Source organism: Plectropomus leopardus, chromosome 21 (genome assembly GCF_008729295.1).
Source record: "Plectropomus leopardus isolate mb chromosome 21, YSFRI_Pleo_2.0, whole genome shotgun sequence".
Taxonomy (NCBI): Eukaryota; Metazoa; Chordata; class Actinopteri; order Perciformes; family Serranidae; genus Plectropomus; species Plectropomus leopardus.
In genome coordinates, this window is record NC_056483.1 from 12,137,761 (window position 1) to 12,160,977 (window position 23,217).

Sequence of the window (23,217 nt, forward strand, 5' to 3'; positions counted from 1 at the left end):
ACAGAGCAAGACTTGCCTCTTCCCCATTTCTAGTCTTTATGCTAATATCGAGGGGTTATTTCCGGGTCTGAAAAGTGCAGTTCATGCAAAATCGCCTTAAACCTGCATTCTTTCTAATGGCCAGCAGGGGGTGACTCCACTCGTTGCATAAAGAAATCCTGTGGTTTCTCTACTTTTCACTTGACACATTATCACTGTAAACATTTTCCTAATGACTTTATGGTCTCAGTCGCTAGTTTTAAGTTTTCTTCAATACAGCATGATGTTCATTTTGTAATCAATGATTTTGAAGTAAAATAGACGATAGAGCAGGGTATACTTGAAGGCATGGCCACCTTGTGATTGACAACACGGTGATGTCCTCGGGCTCTCAGTCAGATCCACCCCTCGTTCCTCTACAGTTCTACAGCCACCCCTTCATCCAAATATATTCAGAAAAAAATGCTGAAGAACAAAATGTAAAACTTCAAATGTCAAAGGCTTCAAAACGGGAGTCCACAAAGGAATGGTGTGGAATTGTAAATGGTCTATAGCAAAAAATAACATCTCCAGACTGCAGCTTTGTACTCAGCATACAAGTATGAGGAGGGTATTCTGGGACAGAAAGTGAATAAGCATATTTCCCAAAATGTCTTACAGTGAGATAACACTTACACAACATGTGAATTTGATCAGTTTCAGCCCTGATGCTGCAGGGCTGTGAATCAGTGAGCCAGAGCTCCAGTGTACATGACTTTATTTGCAGAAAGAGGTCTTAATTTATAACTCTTGACAGATTAATTTCATATACTGAAATTCTGAAGAGGCAAGTCTATGGCGGTCTTATCTCATTAGGATGGGGCTTGTCACTGACAGATGATTGATTAGCACGACTATTAGATTTGCCACTCTGAGTAGAATTAAGACAAGGATAAAGTCTATTTATGATCTAATCAGTGTAATGTGGGGATTTCAATTTACATAAAAGCTGATAACATCATGCTACTTTGGCCTATTTTTCCACTTCATTCATGCGGTGCCAAAGACATTTTTCAGATATTCAAAAGGAAACTTTGATAACTGATGAATCTTTCTGCATATGAATTTTAGAATACAATCAGATATATAAATTTACAGGGCTTTGGCAAAAAGCATTTTTCATGTTATGTTTGCTCAAGGAGCCTGAATGTCTGAGGATGTTGTGAACTCCAGAAGGTCAGCTTGTATTTAAACAGTTCCTCCTCCATCTCATGGGAAACAAATGAGGCCTCTGCAGGGAGCATTAGCAGGGGATGAGGCCTCCTTATGTCGTTTGCTATAGAAGGAGCAGATAGTTGTAATAATCTGAATACTTTGCCTCTGCTGTCTTGAAAACAGCTTGTGGGCAGCGGAGGGGGGTCTGTTTGGGTCCTTTGATTCTTCTTCTCGCCATAAGCAGGGAGGTCAAGCGACAGTAATAGCCTTCATCTTCACCATAATCATCAGCAGCAGCATCTCTGAGGAGCATGTGTCTGAATCGGTGTATATTAAAGTTTGAGGGGATTGAACCAAGACTGACCTCAGATGTAAAAGTGCTCCTATTTTGGTCATTTTGATTTTTATATAAAAATATTGCATCTGATAGATAATCCTCTTTGTAAAGTAGGGCAATCAAACAATACATTTTTAAAATCACTGAATTCCAATAGTTAATCGTAATTTCAATTTCAATTTCGTTTTCAATTGCATTATTTTGAATTTCAAAGCACTTTTGAGGTCCATATTGACAAGGTAAAGTTATTCTTACCAGACTGTCTTGATTAGCAATCAAATGACAACATTTTGGCACTAATGTGGGGATGTTTATAAAGAGGAGACTCGAGGTTACCTATAGAACCCATTTAAATTCATTTTTATCCTGAGGTGAAAGGAGGGCTGCAAATCATATGCATTTCCTTAATCCACTATTGGTAAAATTAACAATCCATGAATCTTTATAACCTTTGCTTATTTCAGAGAATACCAAATGCATTAATTTCTGCATCAAAGCTAACAGCGACACATTGCATATACTATGACAGCATGACACAGCCTATAGATTAATCAATTAAATTTCACATTTTCAATTAAATTCTTAAAGACTGATAATTCAAACGTCATTTTTCCATCGCATTATTTGACCCTCTTGCTGAGAACCTAGCATGACATGGTTGGTACCACTTCATTTTATACCAGTATCATCACTAGCTTCAAAAGTCAGCCCGGCTCTTAAAACTGGGACTGTCGGCCAATGCTTCACACGATTTTTTTTAAAAATTATGCATGATGTACAGACCTTAATCGCATCATGATTAACCCGTTAACACTGACAGCCCTATTGAAAAGTCTAAACTGACATATTTTTTCTTACATTGAGGTGAGATTTTGTAAGTGTTAGTTTAGCAATACTTGATAAAATGTCACTATGGCTACCATATATTGTATTTTCAGTGCTGATTTGATCTGTCCACTGATGCAAAACTTACAGCTGCATCAGTTTGCTATGGCTCCAGCACGTTGAAAGTGCACATCAAAGCATGTGTGTTTTACATCTGACAGGCCCCCAACCCTGGACCTCCTGCCCTTACTGTGCACTTGTCAAAGACAATCAGCCTTCCCACAGTAACACACCCTGCTTTGAGTTTTCTTAGTGTATGTGAGCGGAGAGGAAAGGAGATTAGGGCCATGTTAACGTGTCTCAAGACAGCCAACTGTGTGTGTTCACAGTCTTCAAACTCCCAAGCTGCCGTGTCAGAGGCTGAACTCATGGCAATCACACGACCGAGTTTGTTTGACAAATACGAGAGACGCACAGAGAGAGAGATTGGATTTAGTTAAGGGAATGAAAGCGTGCCACTTCTCGTGTTGGGCGTCACGGAGACGGCAGGGTGAATCCTAGCTCCATCTCGCCTATGTGGGGAATGCAAACTGTGGCTGTCCCCATGGTAACCACTGACCTCGGTTGCTATAGTTTCAAAACCTTTGTTGACAAATGCTGGAGTTCACCTTTTCATCTGGCCACCTGTTGTAAAGGGACACTGATGGTGTCACCTCTGGCCGGGATAACACCCTTCTGAATCAAATAGAAGTTTGCTTTTTGGGAACTACAGGTGAACATGGTTTTTTCATGCAGCGGTAAAGTTTGACATTTTGGGCTGTTTTGCTTCCATCTTTCAGAATAGTGGAAAGAAATCAAAAAACACATTTAAGATTCATGTTTTGGAATTTAATGTAAAAAGTGTAGAGTTAATTAAGTAATACATCATTTATATAAACATGAAATTTCAGGAAACAGGTGATACAAAAAGTAACTGTCTTCATTTCAGTAATCAACTGGGGAAATTTGTTATATATTAGTTAAAATTTTGACTCTGTTCACATGTTATTTTTTGGTCAAAAATGTATGAAATTTTACAATACATATCTTATATTATATTTTCTTAAGATCTTTTTTTTTATACTTGGAGTCAAAATTCTCCCATTTAGTAGCATTTACATGCACCAAACTTTCCAGTTTTGCATATATTATCCAAAGTATGATTTATAAAACATTTTAGTCCTAAAAACATGGTGATTTTTTTATGGCTGTTGAGTTTTCTGATCATGAGGTGATAAAAAGAGCTATCCATAATTCACATTTCTGTCCTGGAACTGTATGCAAATTACTGCAAAATTAATTAGATATTTCATCATTTGCATACTTAAACATAACATTTCAGAAAACTTGCAATTTAAAAAATAATCCTTGTAATGAAAGCAATCAACCGGGGAAGTTTGGTGATGATGTCTATTAGTAGTGCCTCATTTTTTGTCTAAAATGTAAGAAATTTTACAATGCATACCTTATTTTTTTTCCTCATGCTCTGAGCCAAAAATGTCAAAAACTTCAGTGGCCCTTATATACACCAAATTTTCCAGTTTTTCCAGGTGAAAATAGTTTTTTAAATTTTATTTGTTTATTTATTGTAGCTGTATTTTCTGATTTATGGAGAGATATAAAGAGTTATCAAAAAATTAAATTGTTTAAAACAAACAAAAACTCAAATATGTGGCATTTTTTAAATGTTACTTTTCTTCACTTTCATAATTTTGAAATTCCAATCTATAAACCAGTGAAAAAATAACATGACCTCAAAAAATATTTACCCTTGATCAAATACTTCATTAAAGATTAATAATATTTAGTTTGACTTTGCTTCTTCCTAATGAGGGCAGTCAGTTCCTGTCCCATGAATGGACGCCTTTGTTCTCGACTCAGCTGTCCGCTTCTTCCTTCCTGTGTACATCTGTACATTGTGTGTGTGTGTGTGTGTGTGTGTGTGTGTGTGTGTGTGTGTGTGTGTGTGTGTGTGTGTGTGTGTGTGTGTGTGTGTGTGTGTGTGTGTGTGTGGCTTCGAGGGAGTGTCTTTTTATGTGTAACTGAGTTTCAGTGCTGTGTTTGAGCGTTCCATTTGTCCATGTGGTGGCATTTCAGAAAGTCTTTTATCTTGTTTCTTGTGAATGGTGTACCTGACTCTGGCACACATACAGTAAGTGAGTCATTATTTAAAGAGTCGAGAAGCTGTGTGTTTATTTTGGCTTGTGTCATCAGAACACAGTCTTCAGGCCGAGATTGATCTAAGAAACAGATAAGTGAGGTTGAACAGTTTAATCCAGGTGAGATATATCTCAGTAACCTCAAAGAAAAACAGACTTGTGTAAGAAAAGAAAGTACGTATTTACAAGAATATAAAAGATTTAAACTTACATAATGACCCTGAGTCTCAGTGGTGGAATCAAGTATTGTACACAAGTACAAATTTCAGGTATTTGTACTTTACTTGAGTCTCTTTTTAATGCCATTTTATACTTTTACTCCACTACATCTCAGAAGGAAATATTTTACTTTTTAATTCACTACATGTATCTGAAAGCTTTAGTTACTTACAACTACCTACTTTACAAATTATTAATTTTGCCCTAAAAATATGAGAAGGGTGTATAAAATAAAAAGTTGTGTTATACATTAAACTACCCAGCAGTTGTCTACAGGTACAGCTGACATGATTAGTGTGTTTAACAATTAGCTGATGAAGAAAATGAATTACTTTTTTCAGATAAACATCTCAGTGATTATCTTTTTATAATTAGTCTTGATTTTTTTAGATGTTTTTTATTTGTTTGTTTGTTTTCTGACATGGGAATTTTGGCAGCTATTCTGATAATCATTTATGTCTTCTCATTTTTTCTTTCCTCTTTTTCTTTTTTAATAGTTCTGAATTTTGGTGTCTGTTTTATATTTCTTTTTTAAAAAAATAGTTTTACTTTTCATAATTAAAGTGCATTTTCCTGATTATTCTTACTTTTTTACATTTTATTTTTAACAGAATATTTCCACAGTGTGGTATCGCTACGACAGTAAAGGAACTGAATACTTCCTCCACCACCGGTGAGTCTCTTGCTCCTCACATCGCATCTACATGAGCATCTATCTAATGAGCCATTTAGTACACCCCACTAATGATGCTCCATTCATTATAGGTCATTAGAGTTTGATCATTTATGGATGATAACATGCTTCTCCAGGACCACAGCAGCATAGGCACTGATGACACCCTGGCAGCAGTGCTGCTCGCTGGCTGGCCTTGGAGCAGCGCCGCTGTAATGACTAAAGACAGTGATATTGATGGAAGTTTTTCTCCTACAACATCACTGATAATTGTCCCCTCATCTATCAGCTATGATGGCATACAGCCCCATATGTGTGAAAATCAATGTGGACATTAGAAGTAGCAGCAGGCAGATGAGGCGAGATGTTGGGCTGACCCGTGCCTCTGAGAGAGATGACCCTTCAGGTAACAGTAATGACTGTGGCAGAGGCCTGCATTTATCACTGTATGGGTTCCATTAATCTTATCATGAGATGCACGAGAGCAGTGGAAAGGTGAGGTTTTGCTTTCCCAATGGCATAGTGTAGAACAATTACAAAAAAATATACATCACTATCACTACAAATCATTTTACAGAATTTCACAGTCACGCTTTCACTTGCATATTGTTGGCAAAATCTCACATATATCCGGCCACACAGGCGACGCCAGGGTGGGTTGGTTGGGCTACAGCCCAAACAAAAATTGCCTAAGCCATCATAGCCCTATCAGTGAATGGCCATGAAAAGTACCACATCAGTCCTCACGCATGTTTGCCTGTACACTGCGCTCTCCTGCTGACAGCAACAGCGCCTCCGCATCCTCACAGCGTGATGCAGTGACGGCCACAGCTTCACACATCACAACTGATCCCAGACCAGGAGTAGTATCGCCCTTCATTCATTAAATTCCCCGGTTGGTAATCAACATAAGCTTATCACTGACTTCAGATCAGTGGGAAAGCTCTGACACGCTGCGTCACTGACGTCACTCGCGTGCGGCCGCGCTTTGTTTTACCAGCTAACATTAACCGTTTACCGCCGTCAAAACTGGCTAATAGTTCAACAGAATTTAAGTTGTGAAATTGAAATGTCAAAATGTGTTGTTTCATTTTCAAACGCCCACAGACAGAAAATGTGCCGGTCATGTTGGATAACTTTTCATCCACACCTGAGGAGGAACAGGACAGGGAGGAGCCCGCATCCCCCACCTGCCGGAGCGAGTGAGTTCAGATATATTTAATTTTCTTTATAAATCTCTCTCTCTGTCTCACTCTTTCTCTCGTTTTGTGTGTCACATGATTTGCGCAAGGTTTCGGGGGAAAGGTGTGTGCGTAATTGCGCAGAGTAGACCTTCCGCATCTGTAGCTTGGTGTTGTGTGTTGTGTGAATCAGTGCAATAATATCACAGTATTCATCTCAACTCGTGTATGATTGCAGGTTGTTTAGAGGGCATTTTAACTTTTAATATATTCATATTTTTTTACATTGATTTTTGCCCCTCCTTTATATAGTCCGCCCCCCCGTAAAAAAAGTCTGCCTCGCCACTGTCCGGCCATAACCGATATTTAAACTCCTCACTTGAAAACTTGCCTGCAAACATTCTGAAATGATAAAAAATTATCTTAGTTTACTATCTTGAGGTTCCGGACAGAGAGCACAAGGAAAGACAGCTCCGTTACCACAGATTTAGTGGTATTTTAGATTTTGGCTCTACTTTGATGGCAAAAACAAAAGATTTGACCTCCGATTGCCCCCATTTAAATACACACAAACACGCACACACACAAAGGTTACTATGGGACCAGGACCTGTCCACACATGCCATTTGTTTGTTCTTATCATTTGTTTCTAATCGCTGTCTATCTGTCTTTTACAATCTTTTAAGAAGCTTTTTAGAACCCAAACTGGTTTTACAACAAAGGAGGAGGCATCAGGGGCGGCTGTGGCTCAGAGGTTTTGAGGTTGTCTTTATCTCCTCTAGTCAACATGTCAAGTTTCCTTGGGCAAGATGCTGGACCCCAAATTGCTCCTGATGGCTGTTCCATCAGTGTGTGAGTGTGTGTTAATGGTTAAATACTGAGTAGCAGGTGGCACCTTGCGCGTCGACTTAGGCCACCACTGTATGAATGTCGGTGTGAATAGGTGAATGTGAGTGTGAAAGCTTTTTGAGAGGTCCAAAAATGACGAGAAAGGCGCTATGCAAGTGCATGTCCATCAATCAGTTGGCAACGTACAGTCTTCATAAAGCAAGAATTTGAAATGGCCTCCTGGAGGACTGTGATGTTAATTTCTTTGTAGAAGATGTGGTGCTGTGTATATGAGAGATAACTCCACACCTGATGATGTCTGCACAGCAGTGAACTTGGTATTTTTCTGTCGTTTTGTATAAATATCACAGACGGCCGTCATATACTGGTATGGAGGGTATCTCCTCTCATGCAGGCAGAGACGGTGCGTGCTGGTTGGTCTTCGGTTTGGTGTGTTTCTGTGCTACTTTTTGGCCAAGTGATGTGAGGAGTCGCAGCATGGGGCTTTTTTTGGCTTGTTGTTGTCATGGTTTGTGTCATGGCCTTTAACCCTTTGAAGCCTGAGCAAATTAATGTCATTTTTTTCAAAAACATGGGAAGAAGGCAGTGAGCAACTTAACAAGAAATGACCCACAAATTTTGAAAAAAAAAGAGTAAATTGTTACAAGAAAAATACTTGAAAATAAGCAAGGAAAGTAAAAAGCAACAGCACATTAAAATATAAAATTATAATAACCATAAATATAGTTTTGTGGAATTTTTCTCTTTTTTTGTGTTTTTTAAAATAATTTCTTTATAAGTTTCTCTCTTTTTGAAAACTATTGTTTTGACCGTTTTCTTGCTGATTGTCTTTTTTTCATGTTTTTGAGAAAAAAATCATATTATCAGGTTTTAAAGGGTTAAATGCTTGTGAAAGGTGTCTGAATCCGACACACGAAAACTGATGTCAGTCCAGGTTTAAGAGGGTTAAATGTGTCAAATGAAGCTGTGATATCTATAAAACATCTGTAAATAGTGCAAAAATGTCCATCATCATTTTTTAGAGTGCGAGGTGACTTCATCAAATGTCTTGTCTTGTCTGATCAACAGTTTAAGTCCCAAAAATATTCTTTTTAGTCCACCGTAAGACAAAAAAAAAACCCAGCAAATCCTCATATTTGAGAAGCTGGAGTCCTAAACTACTGTTGTCATAAAAATATTGATTATAACCACTTTAGCATTGGCATTACACAGCAAACACATTTATTTTGAAGGGAATAAAGCACTGGTCTTTATCCCCAGACATGAGTTCACTATTTCCCTCTCATGCTGACCCACATATATTTAGGGCATTTTGGATTTGAGGCATTGGCAAAGTTATAATTTGGCAGACAGGCTACATTCTCTGATCCCTGCTGATAGAGTCAACTGGCACAATACCAAGTCAGGTGAAACAGTAACACAACCTCGCTTTTCTTCACTGAGGACCGTCTCTCAGCTAATTGCTTCTGATTGAAAATACGACATAAAAAGTTTGGCAACAAAAACTGTCAATTAAACATTTACAAAAGTAACATCTGAACCTTATTGTCCATTCAAGGCATTTTCAAACAATTTAGCAGTTTTGCTCCAACAGAGTACTGTACTCGTCGCCGGCTACTGTACTGTTCTGGTTAAGAGGAACAGAGTGAAACGATAAACCACTTGTGGGCAGGCCCCAGTGCGGCTCTTATTAAAGACCTCATTGTTGACTGTTTGTTCCAGGTCATTTTGTTTCACTACACTTGAAAGGGACAGTAAAAACCCAGCAAGAAGAGGGAGACCCGGCCTCCGTTTGAGCGTGAATACAACCCCTTCACTTGAATAAGGGGATGGCTCTGTGTTTCTAGGTCACTGTGCGTCCCTGAAATGCATACCTCGCTATCCACAGAGAAGAACACAAACAGAGAACATTTGACAACAACATTACATTTGTATTTAACAGGGAGCTTAGGGATACACTGAAATTTAGCTGAGTTTCAGCATGACCAAATATCTTTATCTCACGCACATCCCAGGGACGGTTGCTACTCTTTGTAGATTATCCTCCCCTCCCTCTCTGTATCTTCTCTCTTCCCTTTGTTGCAGTAAAAACGAATGTGAAAAAAAACCTGAAAATGTTCTGAAATCAGTCACAATGAGGCCCTCCTGCTTTCACTCTTAATGATGGTCATCTTTCGCTTGCTTCGCAGCTACTTTGGCTCCATTTCTCCATGCCCTCCTGATTAGTCCAGGGTGTCCGATGACGGAAATGAAATAACATTTTTATGACATACTATACTATGACTTTTTCAATGATATTTTGATGACACGTACTGTGCCATACTACATTACATTTTTAAGATATACTATTAAATAACATTCATTTTATGGAAAGCTACATTATGATATGTTTATATATATTTTTTTTAAAGATTTTTATTATGAAAATTATCACATATGATACCTTGCCTTTTTTTATTATTATGATTTATTATTAGGATTATGACATTCATGATGAAATCGTTAAAAGAGATCGTAATTGTATGTTATCAAAAATCATGATAAGACAACATATATGTTGTAATGAAAAATCATTAAAAGAGTTATTTGGGTTGTTGGCTGAAGATTAGAGGTTCTGGTTCGGTCACTGCAGTTCCAAGGATCCAGGCCGAGGCGGGCCGGTCCTGGTGTCCTTACAGAGATAGCAGTTCATTGATATCTCGGTTCTGTTCTCGTTGTGGTTTGACAAGTTAGCTGGTTTCCTAACTTCTGTAGAGCTGAGGCAAGGCTGCGGCTTCTGCTGAGAGCTTACGTGTGAGAGTGGAGGAAGGGTGAAGCAGGTCCTCCAGACCTGCAGCCTTCCTCGCAGGAGGTTTGGGGTTTTTGTTATACTGTGGCATGTTCCTGTTGTCCCATCTCCAATCCCTTGTGAGGAACCAGCCTGGCTTTAAGGGGTCCTTGATCCTTAAAAGTTGCTCAAAAAGGTCCAGTTCAAGCCCCACCCAAGGTCCCCCACACCCAGCCTGCCAGCCAGGCTGCCAGGCCATCCCTGAGTCCGATTGCCGCCAGGGCCGACCCCTAACCCAGGTCCTTGAGTCCAGTCGGCGCCAGGGCCAATCCCAGTCCCAGCTGCTGGCCCTCCCTCCTTGTTTTGGACTCTTTTGGCTTTGTTTTTGGTCTGGAATCCTACATGGCTTGGTTTTGTCGTACTGTGGGCTTTGTTCTGGGGTTTTCTGTTTTCTAGCTTTTCCTTGTTTGTAGTTACTGATGTTCTGTTAACTGTTTTATTTTGTATTTTTACTCCTTGTGTGTAACCTGTGCTTTTTCTCTCTGTCTCCCTGATTTGTTTCACCTGGAGAATATTAATCCAGCTAGAAAGGAGACATAGTCAATCCCTGCGTTTCCCTCCTGCTCCCGTGTCCACCGACCTAGGTATGTGCCATTGTCTTGAGTATTTCCTTTCTGTAAATATACCTGTGTTTGCCTTTGTCCTTTGTCTGTTCGTCTGTTTTCTTCGCCCCGTTCTTGTTGTCCCTGCCGTGTTCCTGCCCTGTTCTTCACCCATTCTTTTCAACAACCTGGGAGGTATTCCAGATATTTATTTTCTATTTTATTTTATTTTATCCGTATTGGAGTATTGATTTGTTGACTAAAATCTTCGTGATATGTGTATGAAAATTCAATAAATAAAAATTATTTTTAAAAATTAACATTTGAGTTCTACTCTGCCAACAGAAAGGCGGTCTGTGAGATTGGATATGTGCGACCGGAGAATGTTATTAAGATAAATGAGTGTAATGAAAAACTGTGCCATTATAACAAATAATCATCGGGCACATCCAATTGAGGTCTGAAAATCCTCTCTCAACGTAAAGTACTGCGTAATAATTCTGCTTTGATATCGATTGGATTGCAAAAATATGGACAGTCCATGTCTGACAGTTTAAAGAGACAGGTAGAAACTCAGGGTTGCTTATAGAAAACCTCGCAGAGTCAGTTACCATGGTGATTGACTCAGAGTTTGACTTATCTCTCTTTGTGGAACAGATAACACAGTGTCTCTCCTCTCAGGGTTGAGTTAAGTTTTCACTTAACCTGCTTTCTGGAACACCCCCCTGGTGTGTTTCAGTCTAGTTTTTGTTCATGTTTAATTTGTATTTTATTCTCTTGTTCAGCTGTTGGTTTTTTGTGGATAATCTTAATCTCTTAATTCTTGGTGACCTCCTAACATAGAAAGGGACTAACACTAAGGTGTGAAAGGTGAAACACACGGCTGTCCCTTTTAAAAAAAACCGCAGAAAACCAGATAGTAAAGCATGTCGAGACATAGCATTTTTGGTTGTTTTTTCGACATGCTATTTTATGGTGTTTTTGGTGATTTCTGTAACATCCTATGCTATGGCTTATCAGCTGTTCTGATATGTCATATTTTGACATTCTTCGCCATACTATAGAGTATGTGATTTTGGCTGGATTTTTGGACAAACTATTTTATGGTGTTTTTGCAGCATCCTGTGCTATGGTGTATCTTGACACGCTATTTTATGTGGGCTAAGATGGTTTACAGCAGTTTTTTGGACATGTCAATTTTTGACATTTTTGCAATACGACAGTATGTGATTTTTGGGTGGATTTTTGGACATGCTATTTTGTGGTGTTTTTGGCGGTTTTTGCAACATCCTTTGCTATGACGTGTTTTGGCACGTTTTTTTTATTTGGTTTAAAAGGTTTTCAAGCGGGTTTTTGGACATGTTTTTTTTTTGTCATTTTTGTCATACTATATCGTGATATCTTTGGATTTTTGGAAATGCTATTTTGTGGTGTTTTTGGCTGGTTTTGCTATCCTATGTTATGGCATGTCTCAGCATGCTATTTTATGTGGTTTAAAATGCTTTCCAGCAGTTTTTTGGACATATCATTATTGGCATTTTGCCATACTATAGATTGCCTTTTTGGTGGATTTTTCGGCATGCTATTTTACAGTGTTTTTGGCTGGTTTTGCAACATCCTATGTTATGGCATGTCTCGGTACGCTATTTAATGTTGTTTAAAATGGTTTTCAGCAGTTGGTTGGACATGTCAGTTTTTGATGTTTTTGCCTTGGTATAATATTACCTTTTCGGTAGATTTTTTGGCATGCTCTTTTATGATGTTTTTGGCTGGTTTTGCAATATCCGTTACTATGGCTTGTCTCAACACACTATTTTATGTGATTTAAAATAGTTTTCAGGAGTTTTTTTTGGACATTTCATCTTTTGGAACTGCCATTCGAAGGTATGTGATTTTGGGTGGATTTTTGGACATGCTATTTCATGGTGTTTGTGGCTGTTTTTCCAACATTCTATGCTACAGTGTGTCTCTGCATGCTGCATGGTTTTCTGCAGTTTTTTGGACATTTTTGCCATAATATATTATTGCATTGTCACTGGATGGAAGGGCATGCTATTTATGGTGTTTGTGGCTGTTTTACAACATTCTATGCTAAAGTGTGTCTCTGCATACTATTTTATATGGTTTAAAATTGTTCGCAGCAGTTTTTCGGACATGCTATTTTATGGTGTTTTTGCAACATCCTATGCAAAGGCATGTCTCTGCATGCTATCCTATGTTGTTTAAAATGGTTTGCAGCACTTTCAGCAGCAAAAACAACCAAAAACACAATAAAATACTATGAAATAGCGTGCCAAGAAATGCCAGAGCACAGTTTATTGCAAAAGCGGCCAAGAAAATGCATAAATGCATGACATAGCATATTGAAAAAAATGACCACGAAAGCAATGGCAAAAATGTGAAAATATGACATGTCCCAAAAACAGCTGAAAATACCTCAAGACAGCATAAAAAAGTGTGCCAAGACACACCATAGCGTAGAAAGTTGAAAAAAACAGAGAAAAACAACATAATAATGCATGTTGAAAAAATGACACAAAAAGCAAGGCTATAGTAAGGCAAAAATGTCAAAATATGACATGTCCCAAAAACAGCTGAAAACACCTCAAAACAGCATTAAATAGCGTGCCAAGACACACCATAGCATAGAAAGTGCCAAAAAAGGCCCAAAACAATATAATAACGCATGTTGAAAAAAATGACCCAAAAAGCAAAGCTATAGTAAGGCAAAGATTTCAAAATATGACATGTCCCAAAAACAGCTGAAAACACCCCTAAACAGTATTAAATAGCGTGCCAAGACATTTTATAGCAAAGATTTTTGCAAAAAAGGCCAAAACCAACATAATAATGCATTTTTGAAAAAATGACCGAAAAAAACCAAGGCTATAGTAAGGCAAAAATGTCGAAATATGACATATACCAAAAATAGCTGAAAACACATTAAGTCAGCATTAAATAGTGTGCAAAGACATGTCATAGCATAGAAAGTGTCAAAAAAGGCCCAAAACAACATAATTACGCTTGTTGAAAAAATGACCCAAAAAGCAAGGCTATAGTAAGGCAAAAATTTCAATATATGACATGTCCCAAAAACAGCTGAAAACTAGTGGAAACATTTTAAAATAGCGTGCCAATACATGTTATAGCAAAGATTTTTGCAAAAAAAGGCCAAAACCAACATAATAATGCATTTTTGAAAAAATGACCCAAAAATAGCTGAAAAAACCTTAAGTCAGCCTTAAATAGTGTGCAAAGACATGTCAAGGCATAGAAAGTGTCAAAAAAGGCCAAAAACAACATAATAACGCATGTTGACCCAATGACCCAAAAAGCAAGGCTATAGTAAGGCAAAAATGTCAAAATATGACATGTCCCAAAAACAGCTGAAAACACCTGGAAACAGTTTAAAATAGCGTGATAAGACACGCCATTGCATAGAGAATTGCAAAAACAGCCAAAAACACTATAATAATGCATGTTGGAAAAATGACCCAAAAAGCAAGGCTATAGTAAGGCAAAAATGTTAAAATATGACATGTCCCAAAAACGGCTGAAAGTACCTCAAAACAGCATTAAATAGTGTGCAAAGACATGCCATAGCATAGAAAGCTGCACAAACAGCCAAAAACACTATAATAATGCATGTTGAAAGAACGACCCAAAAACCAAGGCTATAGTAAGGCAAAAATGTCAAAATATGACATGTCCCAAAAAAAGCTGAAACAGTTTAAAATAGCATGATAAGACACATCATTGCATAGAGAATTGCAAAAACAGCCAAAAACACCATAATAATGCATGTTGAAAAAATGACCCAAAAAGCAAGGCTATAGTAAGGCAAAAATGTCAAAATATGACATGTCCCAAAAACAGCTGAAAACACCTGGAAACAGTATAAAATAGCGTGCCAAGACATGTTATAGCAAAGAAAGTGCCAAAAAAGGCCCAAAACAACATAATTATGCATGTTGGAAAAATGACCCAAAAAGCAAGGCTATAGTAAGGCAAAAATGTTAAAATATGACATGTCCCAAAAACAGCTGAAAGTACCTCAAAACAGCATTAAATAGTGTGCAAAGACATGCCATAGCATAGAAAGCTGCAAAAACAACCAAAAACACCATAATTATGCATGTTGAAAAAATGACCCAAAAAGCAAGGCTATAGTAAGGCAAAAATGTCAAAATATGACATGTCCCAAAAACAGCTGAAAACAACTCTAATCAGCATAAAATAGCGTGCCAAGTCACGCCATAGCATAGAAACCTGCAAAAACAGCCAAAAACACCATAATAATGCATGTTGAAAAAATAACCCAAAAACCAAGGCTATAGTAAGGCAAAAATGTCAAAATATGACATGTCCCAAAAACAGCTAAAAACACCTCAAAACAGCATAAAATAGTGTGCCAAGTCACGCCATAGCATAGAAAGCTGCAAAACAGTCAAAAACACCATAATTATGCATGTTGAAAAAATGACCCAAAAAGCAAGGCTATAGTAAGGCAAAAATGTCAAAATATGACATGTCCCAAAAACAGCTGAAAACACCTGGAAACAGTTTAAAATAGCGTGATAAGACACGCCATTGCATAGAGAATTGCAAAATAGCCAAAAACACTATAACAATGCATGTTGAAAAAATGACCCAAAAAGCAAGGCTATAGTAAGGCAAAAATGTCAAAATATGACATGTCCCAAAAACAGCTAAAAACACCTCAAAACAGCATAAAATAGCGTGCCAAGTCACGCCATAGCATAGAAAGCTGCAAAACAGTCAAAAACACCATAATTATGGTGTTTTTGCAGTAAAAAATACCAAAAACACCATAATAATGCATGTTGAAAAAATGACCCAAAAGGTAATGTAAACTGCTGAAAACCATTTTAAGCTACATAAAATAGCATGCTGAGACACTCCATAGCATAGGATGTTGGAAAAACCCCCAGGCTGCTTCACCTTTCGCATGTCTGCGTTAGTCCGTTCCTATGGACTCAACTTCAAACTTGATTGACCTAAATGATGAAGACCTATTCTTGCCTTTAGATACTGTGTGAATTGTGCACTGACTTGTTGGCATTTTTTTAATTTCATTGTACATGTTACAAGTTTACAATGACAATAACAACCTATCGTATTCTACTATGGTTCACCTTCGTGACCCCCCAGGATGTGACCGAGCCAAGAAAGGAAGCATATGCTATTCCTCTTGTCACATGTAAGACACGATGAGGACCCAAAATGGGGGCCAGATGTACTAGCTAAAAGCAAGCTTTAATGCTGAAGATTATCCACAAAAAAGAACAGCTGAACAAAAATACAAAGTACAAATAAAACATAAACAAAAACTAGACTGAAACAAACCAGGTTAATGAAAAGAACTTGGGTGGAGAACAGGCAGGAACACAGCAGAGAGAACAGGAACACGGTGAAGAAAACAGACGAACTGACCAAGGACAAATGGAAACACAGCTATCTACACAGAAAGGAACTACTTAAGACAATGACACATGGCTCTGTAGGTGGACACAGGAGCAGGAGGGAAACGCAGAGATTGGTTAACTAAAGAAGGTGTGACTGAAAACACTAGGCTGGAGCTAACAAGACTTTAACAGAAATAGGTGTGCAGGGGAGACTGACGGGGAAGGACAGACAAGACTGATAGCACAGGTGAAACAAATCAGGGAAAAAGACAGAGGGACACAGAATCAGGGAAACACAGAGAGATAGGGAGACACAGAGAAAAGGCACAGGTTACACACAAGGAGTAAGAATACAAACTAAAACAAGAAACAGAACATCAGTAACTAGAAACAACCAGAGGGACCAGAGGAGGGACCCAAGAATCCAAATGAAGCAGGGGTCCCCGGAGGAGGGAAACGGGGCAGAGCAAGTCTGGAGAAAAACTAGAGGGCAGGACTAAGCAGAAAAGACAAGTCAGAGGGGGAACAAGGAGTCCGGGAGGCTGACAAGGCCAGCCGAGCAATTCAGGGGGGCGGCCGGGGCAGTTCAGGGGGGCAGCTAGGAAGCCACTGGAGCTGGGCCGGGACCAGGGTGTGTTGCAGCCCAACCGGAGAAAAGGGCGGCTGCGAACCAGCAGGTGCAGGGACAGGAGCTGGGTCTGGGGTTTGCCCCAGAACTAACCGGACTTGGGGAGCTGGGACTGGGGTTGGCCCTGGCGCCGACCATACTCAGGGAGCTGGAACTGGGGGTCTGCCCTAACGCCGACTGGACTAGGGCAGCTGGGACTGGGGTCAGCCCTGTTGCCAACTGGACTCAGGGGCTGGGACTAGGGTTTGGACAGGGATCGGACCAGCCGAAAGGCATGGAGCAGGGGCAAAGGGTGTGGCATCTGCCGGGACTAACTGGCAAGCTGGTTGTGGGGGACCTTGGGCTGGGGTCGGAGGTGGTGTCTGAGAGGAGTGGCTTTGGAGTCTATTTTAAGGATCGAGGACCCCCCAACGCCAGGCCGGTTCCTCAGAAGGGATTGAAGAAGGAAATGGCAAAAAGTAGTTCTATTGGGACATTCTATGCTATGATGTCTTGACATGTCGTGTCTTGAACATATGGCAAAAATGCCATACCATATCATGTCGTCAATAACATGGTGAAAAAGTCATACTATAGCATGTAGTTCAAAATATGACAAAAAAACTTGTAATATAACATGTCATCCAAAATGACAAATTTGATTGAAAAAAAAAAGTCATGCTTTAGTATGTTGTCCAAAGCAAGCATTGGAACATCCTTGTTTATTATGTCGGTGACTTGAAGGTTATCTGAGTGAATAGGATCGACTTTCTGGGCTCCTTCTGGCCTTAAAGATGACTTTGGCAATTATGGGGTATATTTCAAGGAGCATGGAGGAAACCACTTATTTACCCCTGCCAAAAAGTGAAGTGACAGAAGGAGTTGCACTGAACATGTATGATGTCCTGTGGTGCCTGTTGACCATCAGAGAATCAGGCAGCGTTGTTCCATATAGCAAGAGTGTTGAGCTACAGCCGAGAGTGGTGAATGGAAGAAGCAGTTAGTAGCATTTGAGAAATAAAGGCCTGAACATGGGCTACATGAGGTGGCCCAGAGGACAGAGGAGCTGATGCCCAGCAACTTAACATAAGCATGGTAGAGCTGCATGGGTGACGAATATGCAGTTGAGTGTGCTCCTATATACAGTACTCTAAAAGCAATGGTCTTGTGTGTGTGTATGTGCGTGCGCACATGCATGCATGTGCTCACTACAGCGGATAAAATAGAATATAGCTCTTTCGTGTTAATGAGTTTACTTTTTGTAATAAACCTTCCATTCAGTTTGTTCATCATTGTGCTTTTTTCCCACCTCGTCCATCTGAACTATGGTGCGTTGCTAGTGTTAAGGAGTAATCATAAACTACGACCGTTTAGTTGTAATATCTCACACTCAGTGTTTACTTACTATGGTTACATTTAACTTCAAGGCTCCTGCATGTACCCTGCAGTACAGGGTGACACTGAGAGCTTTTGTTTCAAGTCTGAATTTTCAAGTCACAACCTTTGGCTTTTCTTCTTCTGGTGTTTTTAGAGTATTCCTGTTTTATAAACCTGCTTCAGGTTTATGCTTGTGCTCACTGCAGCTGTGGCATCTGGCTTCATACCTTGTCCCAATGATCATTTGTAATACACCGTTGTAACAGGCCCGCTTTAGTTATTCACACTATGATAACAGTGACACAAGTTCTTTCATGAGATTTAGTTAAAACAACAAGACGAGTCATCATGCTAATCGAATTATCACACATTTCAAACAAGCACAAATGATGACTCCAGCTGCTATATGTTCAGATAATAACAAAGTCCACACTTCTCTCTAAACAAAGACCATGACTGCTGTCTTTGTCAGATACAATGAACAAGACTATTCAGAGACATGAGCCGCCTGCCATACAGCAACAAAACAATGTATTATGTGGGAAAGTACCACATTCTGGGATCTGGAGGCACAGTTTTCTATCTGTTTTGTAGATATGGAATGCAGATAATGTTTCATCGTAATCTTTTAGGCATTCTCATTACTGTGCTGGTCGATATGTACTGTACGTGCCAAATGGAGTTGGAAGCTCCCTTTATTAGCCTTTTAGAAGCTGAAGAAGAAAAATTGTGACAAAAGGGATAAAGCTCTTGACAAGAGGTATAACAATAACAAAAATAAATTTATTTAATTTCGGGAAGACGTTTAACAAGGCACAATAATGGTTTTGCTAAACTATTTAATATGTACATAGATATTCCACTTACTAACACAGCTTGAATAGTATATAACAGCAACACTTGTACTGAGATCCAAGCTTGACAGCATCTGCAACATATTCAGGATACAGCAAGAAATGTGGCAGTATTACATAATAGCCATTACAAGCCATTAGAAAGGTCAAATAAATATCTTTCATGCAGATGTTGAGTGGGAAACTACTGTCAGCTCTCAGAATAGAAAATATTTAATATTCATTATCAGCATTTATTGTTGTAGCAAATGCTGCAATTTACCACAGTAAATACCACAGTCACTAATAGAGAGGAGCTCAGGTCAGGAATCCCAAAATGTGAAGACCAGCCATGTTAAGCAGGAAACTAATACCACTGATGACAAACAAGCAGCCAGAAAAAGCCACTGAAATGAAAATGGTGCCTGTAATGTTTTATTTAGTTCATCTGTCGTTGGCACAGATTCGAGGGTTTTGATCCTTGACCAGTGTGACTGGGAGGAAGTTGATTGTCAGGATGGAGGTTTTTTAGGTTTCTTCATTTTCTTGAGCTTTTCTTGTCTCACCGTGTCGCCCTCCAAGGAGGACAGCTCAGATATCCTGTGGATGAAAGAACGAGAGGCTCCGACCACCGGGTCTGGGTAAGACTGGCCTGTGTTGCCAGAGGTAAGCAAGAGAGAGGGAACCAGACGGAAAAAGATGGACGAATGGAGGTCAATGAAACAATATAGAAAGTGAAAATAAAAAGTACAAGACCTACATCTCAATTAAGTGGATCAATTAGTTTCAGATTTTGTGCTTCCTAAATGTGTAATTGGTGTTTTTCAGTGTACCGGACAAAACAAAAACAGAAATGGTAACTTAAAAGAGAAAAACACAGTATTTGCACTTTGACACCGGAGAAAACACTCATGTCTCTCCATGTGACCCCTTGTCCCACTTTGTTATGAGCCACAAACAACAAGGTATCCTGGAACCGACAATAATGAGGCGTGGGATCTACACTTTGTGTTTGAAGAGGGAAAATCCATAAAACTGACATGTTTGCTGCCAATAAATCAACACCATGGGCAGGTTAAAGGTTGGATTCCCTTTGCTACACACACAGGGGCGTTCTGAACTATTCTGTCAAGACCACAACAAATAGGCAAGCATCAAAACAACTCACTCTTTTGATTGTCTTTAACAGTCAGTAGGTTGTAGGTTGGATAATTCACCTTGGGCCTGCGGAGGAGAGGGAAAGCAGAGGAGGCAAAGGTGTGAGAAACAATTGAGGAAACTATTGATCGGCTTGTCTGATTTAGTTTATAAGGGCAAAAATACCTGCTGAGCTTGCAGCTTTCCACTGAGAAGGTGTTTCTGCCGTTAAGAACTAAGGTGGAGGGAAAGAGGATGGCTGGAGTTGTATTCACTTCATATCTTTCAGGGTAGCTGGAGGTCAGAATTGAGGATGTTATAAATTAATGAAATATAAGGCTCCACATGTAGCTGCATGTAGCCACATATAATGAAAAAGACAATGCATGTATGTTCTCCCAAATGATACTTGCGTGCTGTTATGCATTATGTGAAAGTGAAGGCGGCGGGCAATCAAACTAAATTGTTCCCACAAATGTAGGACTAATAGAAATAAATGACTATGATCTCATCATTGGGCAAACTTATAATAATTCAATTTTAGCAATAATCATGTTGCTAAAATATTAAGCTTGAAATCTTCTGTTTGAGACAGACAAATTATGTGTGTCAAAATATCAATTGCATCTGGCTGCTTTTTTCTCAGTTCGTGTTCTTGTAATTCGTATAACTCGGTATAATTACTGCAATCTGTGCAGCTGTCTCCAGAAAATATGCTGTGAAGAGCAGAGCTTCAACTACGAGACTGAGTGACATTATTAATCCACTGGTTACCTCAGGTTCAAAGGCCGCCCGGCATGGCTGTGGGAAAGCTCCTTGGAGAGACTGAAGGGATGCAGGTTGCCAGTTCTGTGGATGTTATAGTCTCTCGTTAGCGGGGGAATCACAGTCCTGGTCCGTTCTAATCTCGCACCTAAAAATGATAAGATTTACCCATTCACAAATGACATCTGAAATGAACACAATCATTGTGCAGTATTCAAAGATTTTTTAAGGAAAGAGGAATATGGCATATTTCCTGCTTTCCTAAAAACTCTTAAATGCCACTGTAAATTTGTATCCAAGTATCACTGTAACAGTCACACTCACTGAATTGAGACCTGTGCTCATTTTGTGTGATGACAGCTCCACCTACTGGCTGTCAGGTTACAATCCAGGAACAAGCCTGATCCATTTTTAATAGCACAATGTTTTGGGCCAAAGTGATTAAAACATGACGGAGAAAACACAAATTATTTTATACATTTACTCTCAACTGTAATAATGAAGGGGTAACTCCTATTCTACAGTTAGTACATTTTTTATCAAAAAGGAAGTGTCTCCCACAGATGTCCCTCTCCGGATCATTGTTCTCTGTTCCCAGTCCATCATCTTTGGCCAAGTTAGGTGACCTGCACACAGAAATTGAAGAACGAAAGATAACATGGTAAATAAATACGAATAACAAAGTGCAATACCCACTGGATTGGAGAGAGTTGGTTTTTATGCACAAAGACAAATGCCCCCCAATACCAGTGCAAAGTAGGAAAACAGTCATCTTCTGTCATTTAATAGCAGCCCAAGTAAAAGTACAAATACCACACTGTAAGTACACTCCACTACAAGCAGAAGTCCTGTGTTCAAAACCTTACTTAAATAAAATTGTGCGAGCGCTATTAGCAAAACATAACAGGTAAATTTACAAAAGCAAATTTAGTTATTGTACCCTAAAATGTTCCCTGACAGTATTTTATTATTAGATGTAATGATTTGGATTAATATTAGTGCTGAATTAATATTTCTGTTGCATTTTACTGCTGTAGATGTACAAAGTCGTGGTACCTGAAACTCCTTTATACACACTGCTTTGTAGTTTAATCTACAGCAGTGGTTTTTAGATTATGACATAGAAGAATTTTTCCAAACCACAAAGGATCACGTCATTGGACAGAGATGAAAAGCTGACATCTTTAGTTGATTTTCAGATTAGAAACGAATGCAATGGAATAAAAATACAATATCTAATTCTGAAATGTGCTGCAGTGGAGTGTAAGTATGAGGATGCATAATGTAAATACTTAAGCAAAGTACAAGTACCAAAAAATGTACTTAAATATAACACGGGAGTAAATGTGCTTAGTTATCCCACTACTGCAGCAGTATGATGCTGTTTGCACAAAATATAACCAGCGGCTCTAATGTGCGTAATTGTGGCTTGACGATGCGTAAAAGTACTCCAGTTAAAGACTGCAGTTGAAACGGATACGTGGTGCATTCACATGGTGCATTCAGGTGCATTCACGTGCATTCACATGGCTGTAAAGTGCAGCCAATAAAGGTGAACCAGACAACACAAGTGTTAATTTACATGTCGAAAAGAATCCTTCCCTGCGCCTGCGTGTGATTATACTACCAAATACATGCACTCGTCTTACAAAATGACGTCATCAGATAATATTTTGCATGGCCTGCTATTGTGAGCGACCCTTATGAAAGCCAGAGGGTAACATGACTCTTAAGAAATTAGGAGCTGGGCCTAAATAACAACGCAAAGAAACTGATATTGTGTCAAAATGTAAACACTTCTTACCCTGCAACTATGATGCCGCCAACCAAGGTTTTCCAGTCCCTTGACTCTGCAACAGAGAACAGCGGTGGCATCCAGTTAGGCTAGCAGCATCTGAATGAATTAAGGATAAATTAAGGAGCTGCATGGAGCATGCTTACTCACTGTCCAGGGGTTGAATCTCAGGCAGTTTCCTCCTTGGATGACCGTTTTGTCTGACAACTGCTTGTCCTCCACCTGTTCTCATCCCGAAGTCCCGGTATGTTGGATATGTAGCCGCATCAGGGCCGCGCTGGCTGTAATTTGAGCTTCTCTCTGATGTTAAAGCCTTTGCGGTAGGTAGCGATGCATTCACCTGGTAAGTCATCATGTTGGAGCTGCCATACAGTAACTGTTAAATGCGCAACCCGGCTATAGACCAAAAACGCGACACATGGTCGTTTTAATGTGCAGCTCATACACGCAAGA

At 39.2% G+C, this 23,217-nt stretch overlaps 1 protein-coding gene across 1 annotated transcript; it reads right to left on the reverse strand.

Moving 5' to 3' along the window:
- Positions 1-19,498: 19,498 nt before the first annotated feature.
- Positions 19,499-23,217, reverse strand: si:ch211-171b20.3. Its single transcript, XM_042510026.1, has 7 exons — positions 22,915-23,217; positions 22,774-22,819; positions 21,501-21,595; positions 20,979-21,117; positions 20,391-20,498; positions 20,236-20,291; positions 19,499-19,719 (listed from the first exon to the last, which is right to left on the reverse strand). The coding sequence occupies exons 1-7, from the start codon at positions 23,117-23,119 to the stop codon at positions 19,580-19,582; spliced, it is 789 nt and encodes a 262-aa protein (XP_042365960.1). The 5' UTR covers positions 23,120-23,217; the 3' UTR covers positions 19,499-19,579.

Coding starts and splice junctions, on each gene's coding strand:
- si:ch211-171b20.3 (XM_042510026.1), bottom strand. CDS start 23,119: ATGATGACTTACCAGGTGAATGCATCGCTACCTACCGCAAAGGCTTTA. Junction 20,292..20,390: donor GAAAGCTGCAAGCTCAGCAG/GTATTTTTGCCC, acceptor TCTCCTCCGCAG/GCCCAAGGTGAATTATCCAA. Junction 19,720..20,235: donor TGTTAAAGACAATCAAAAGA/GTGAGTTGTTTT, acceptor CTGGCAACACAG/GCCAGTCTTACCCAGACCCG.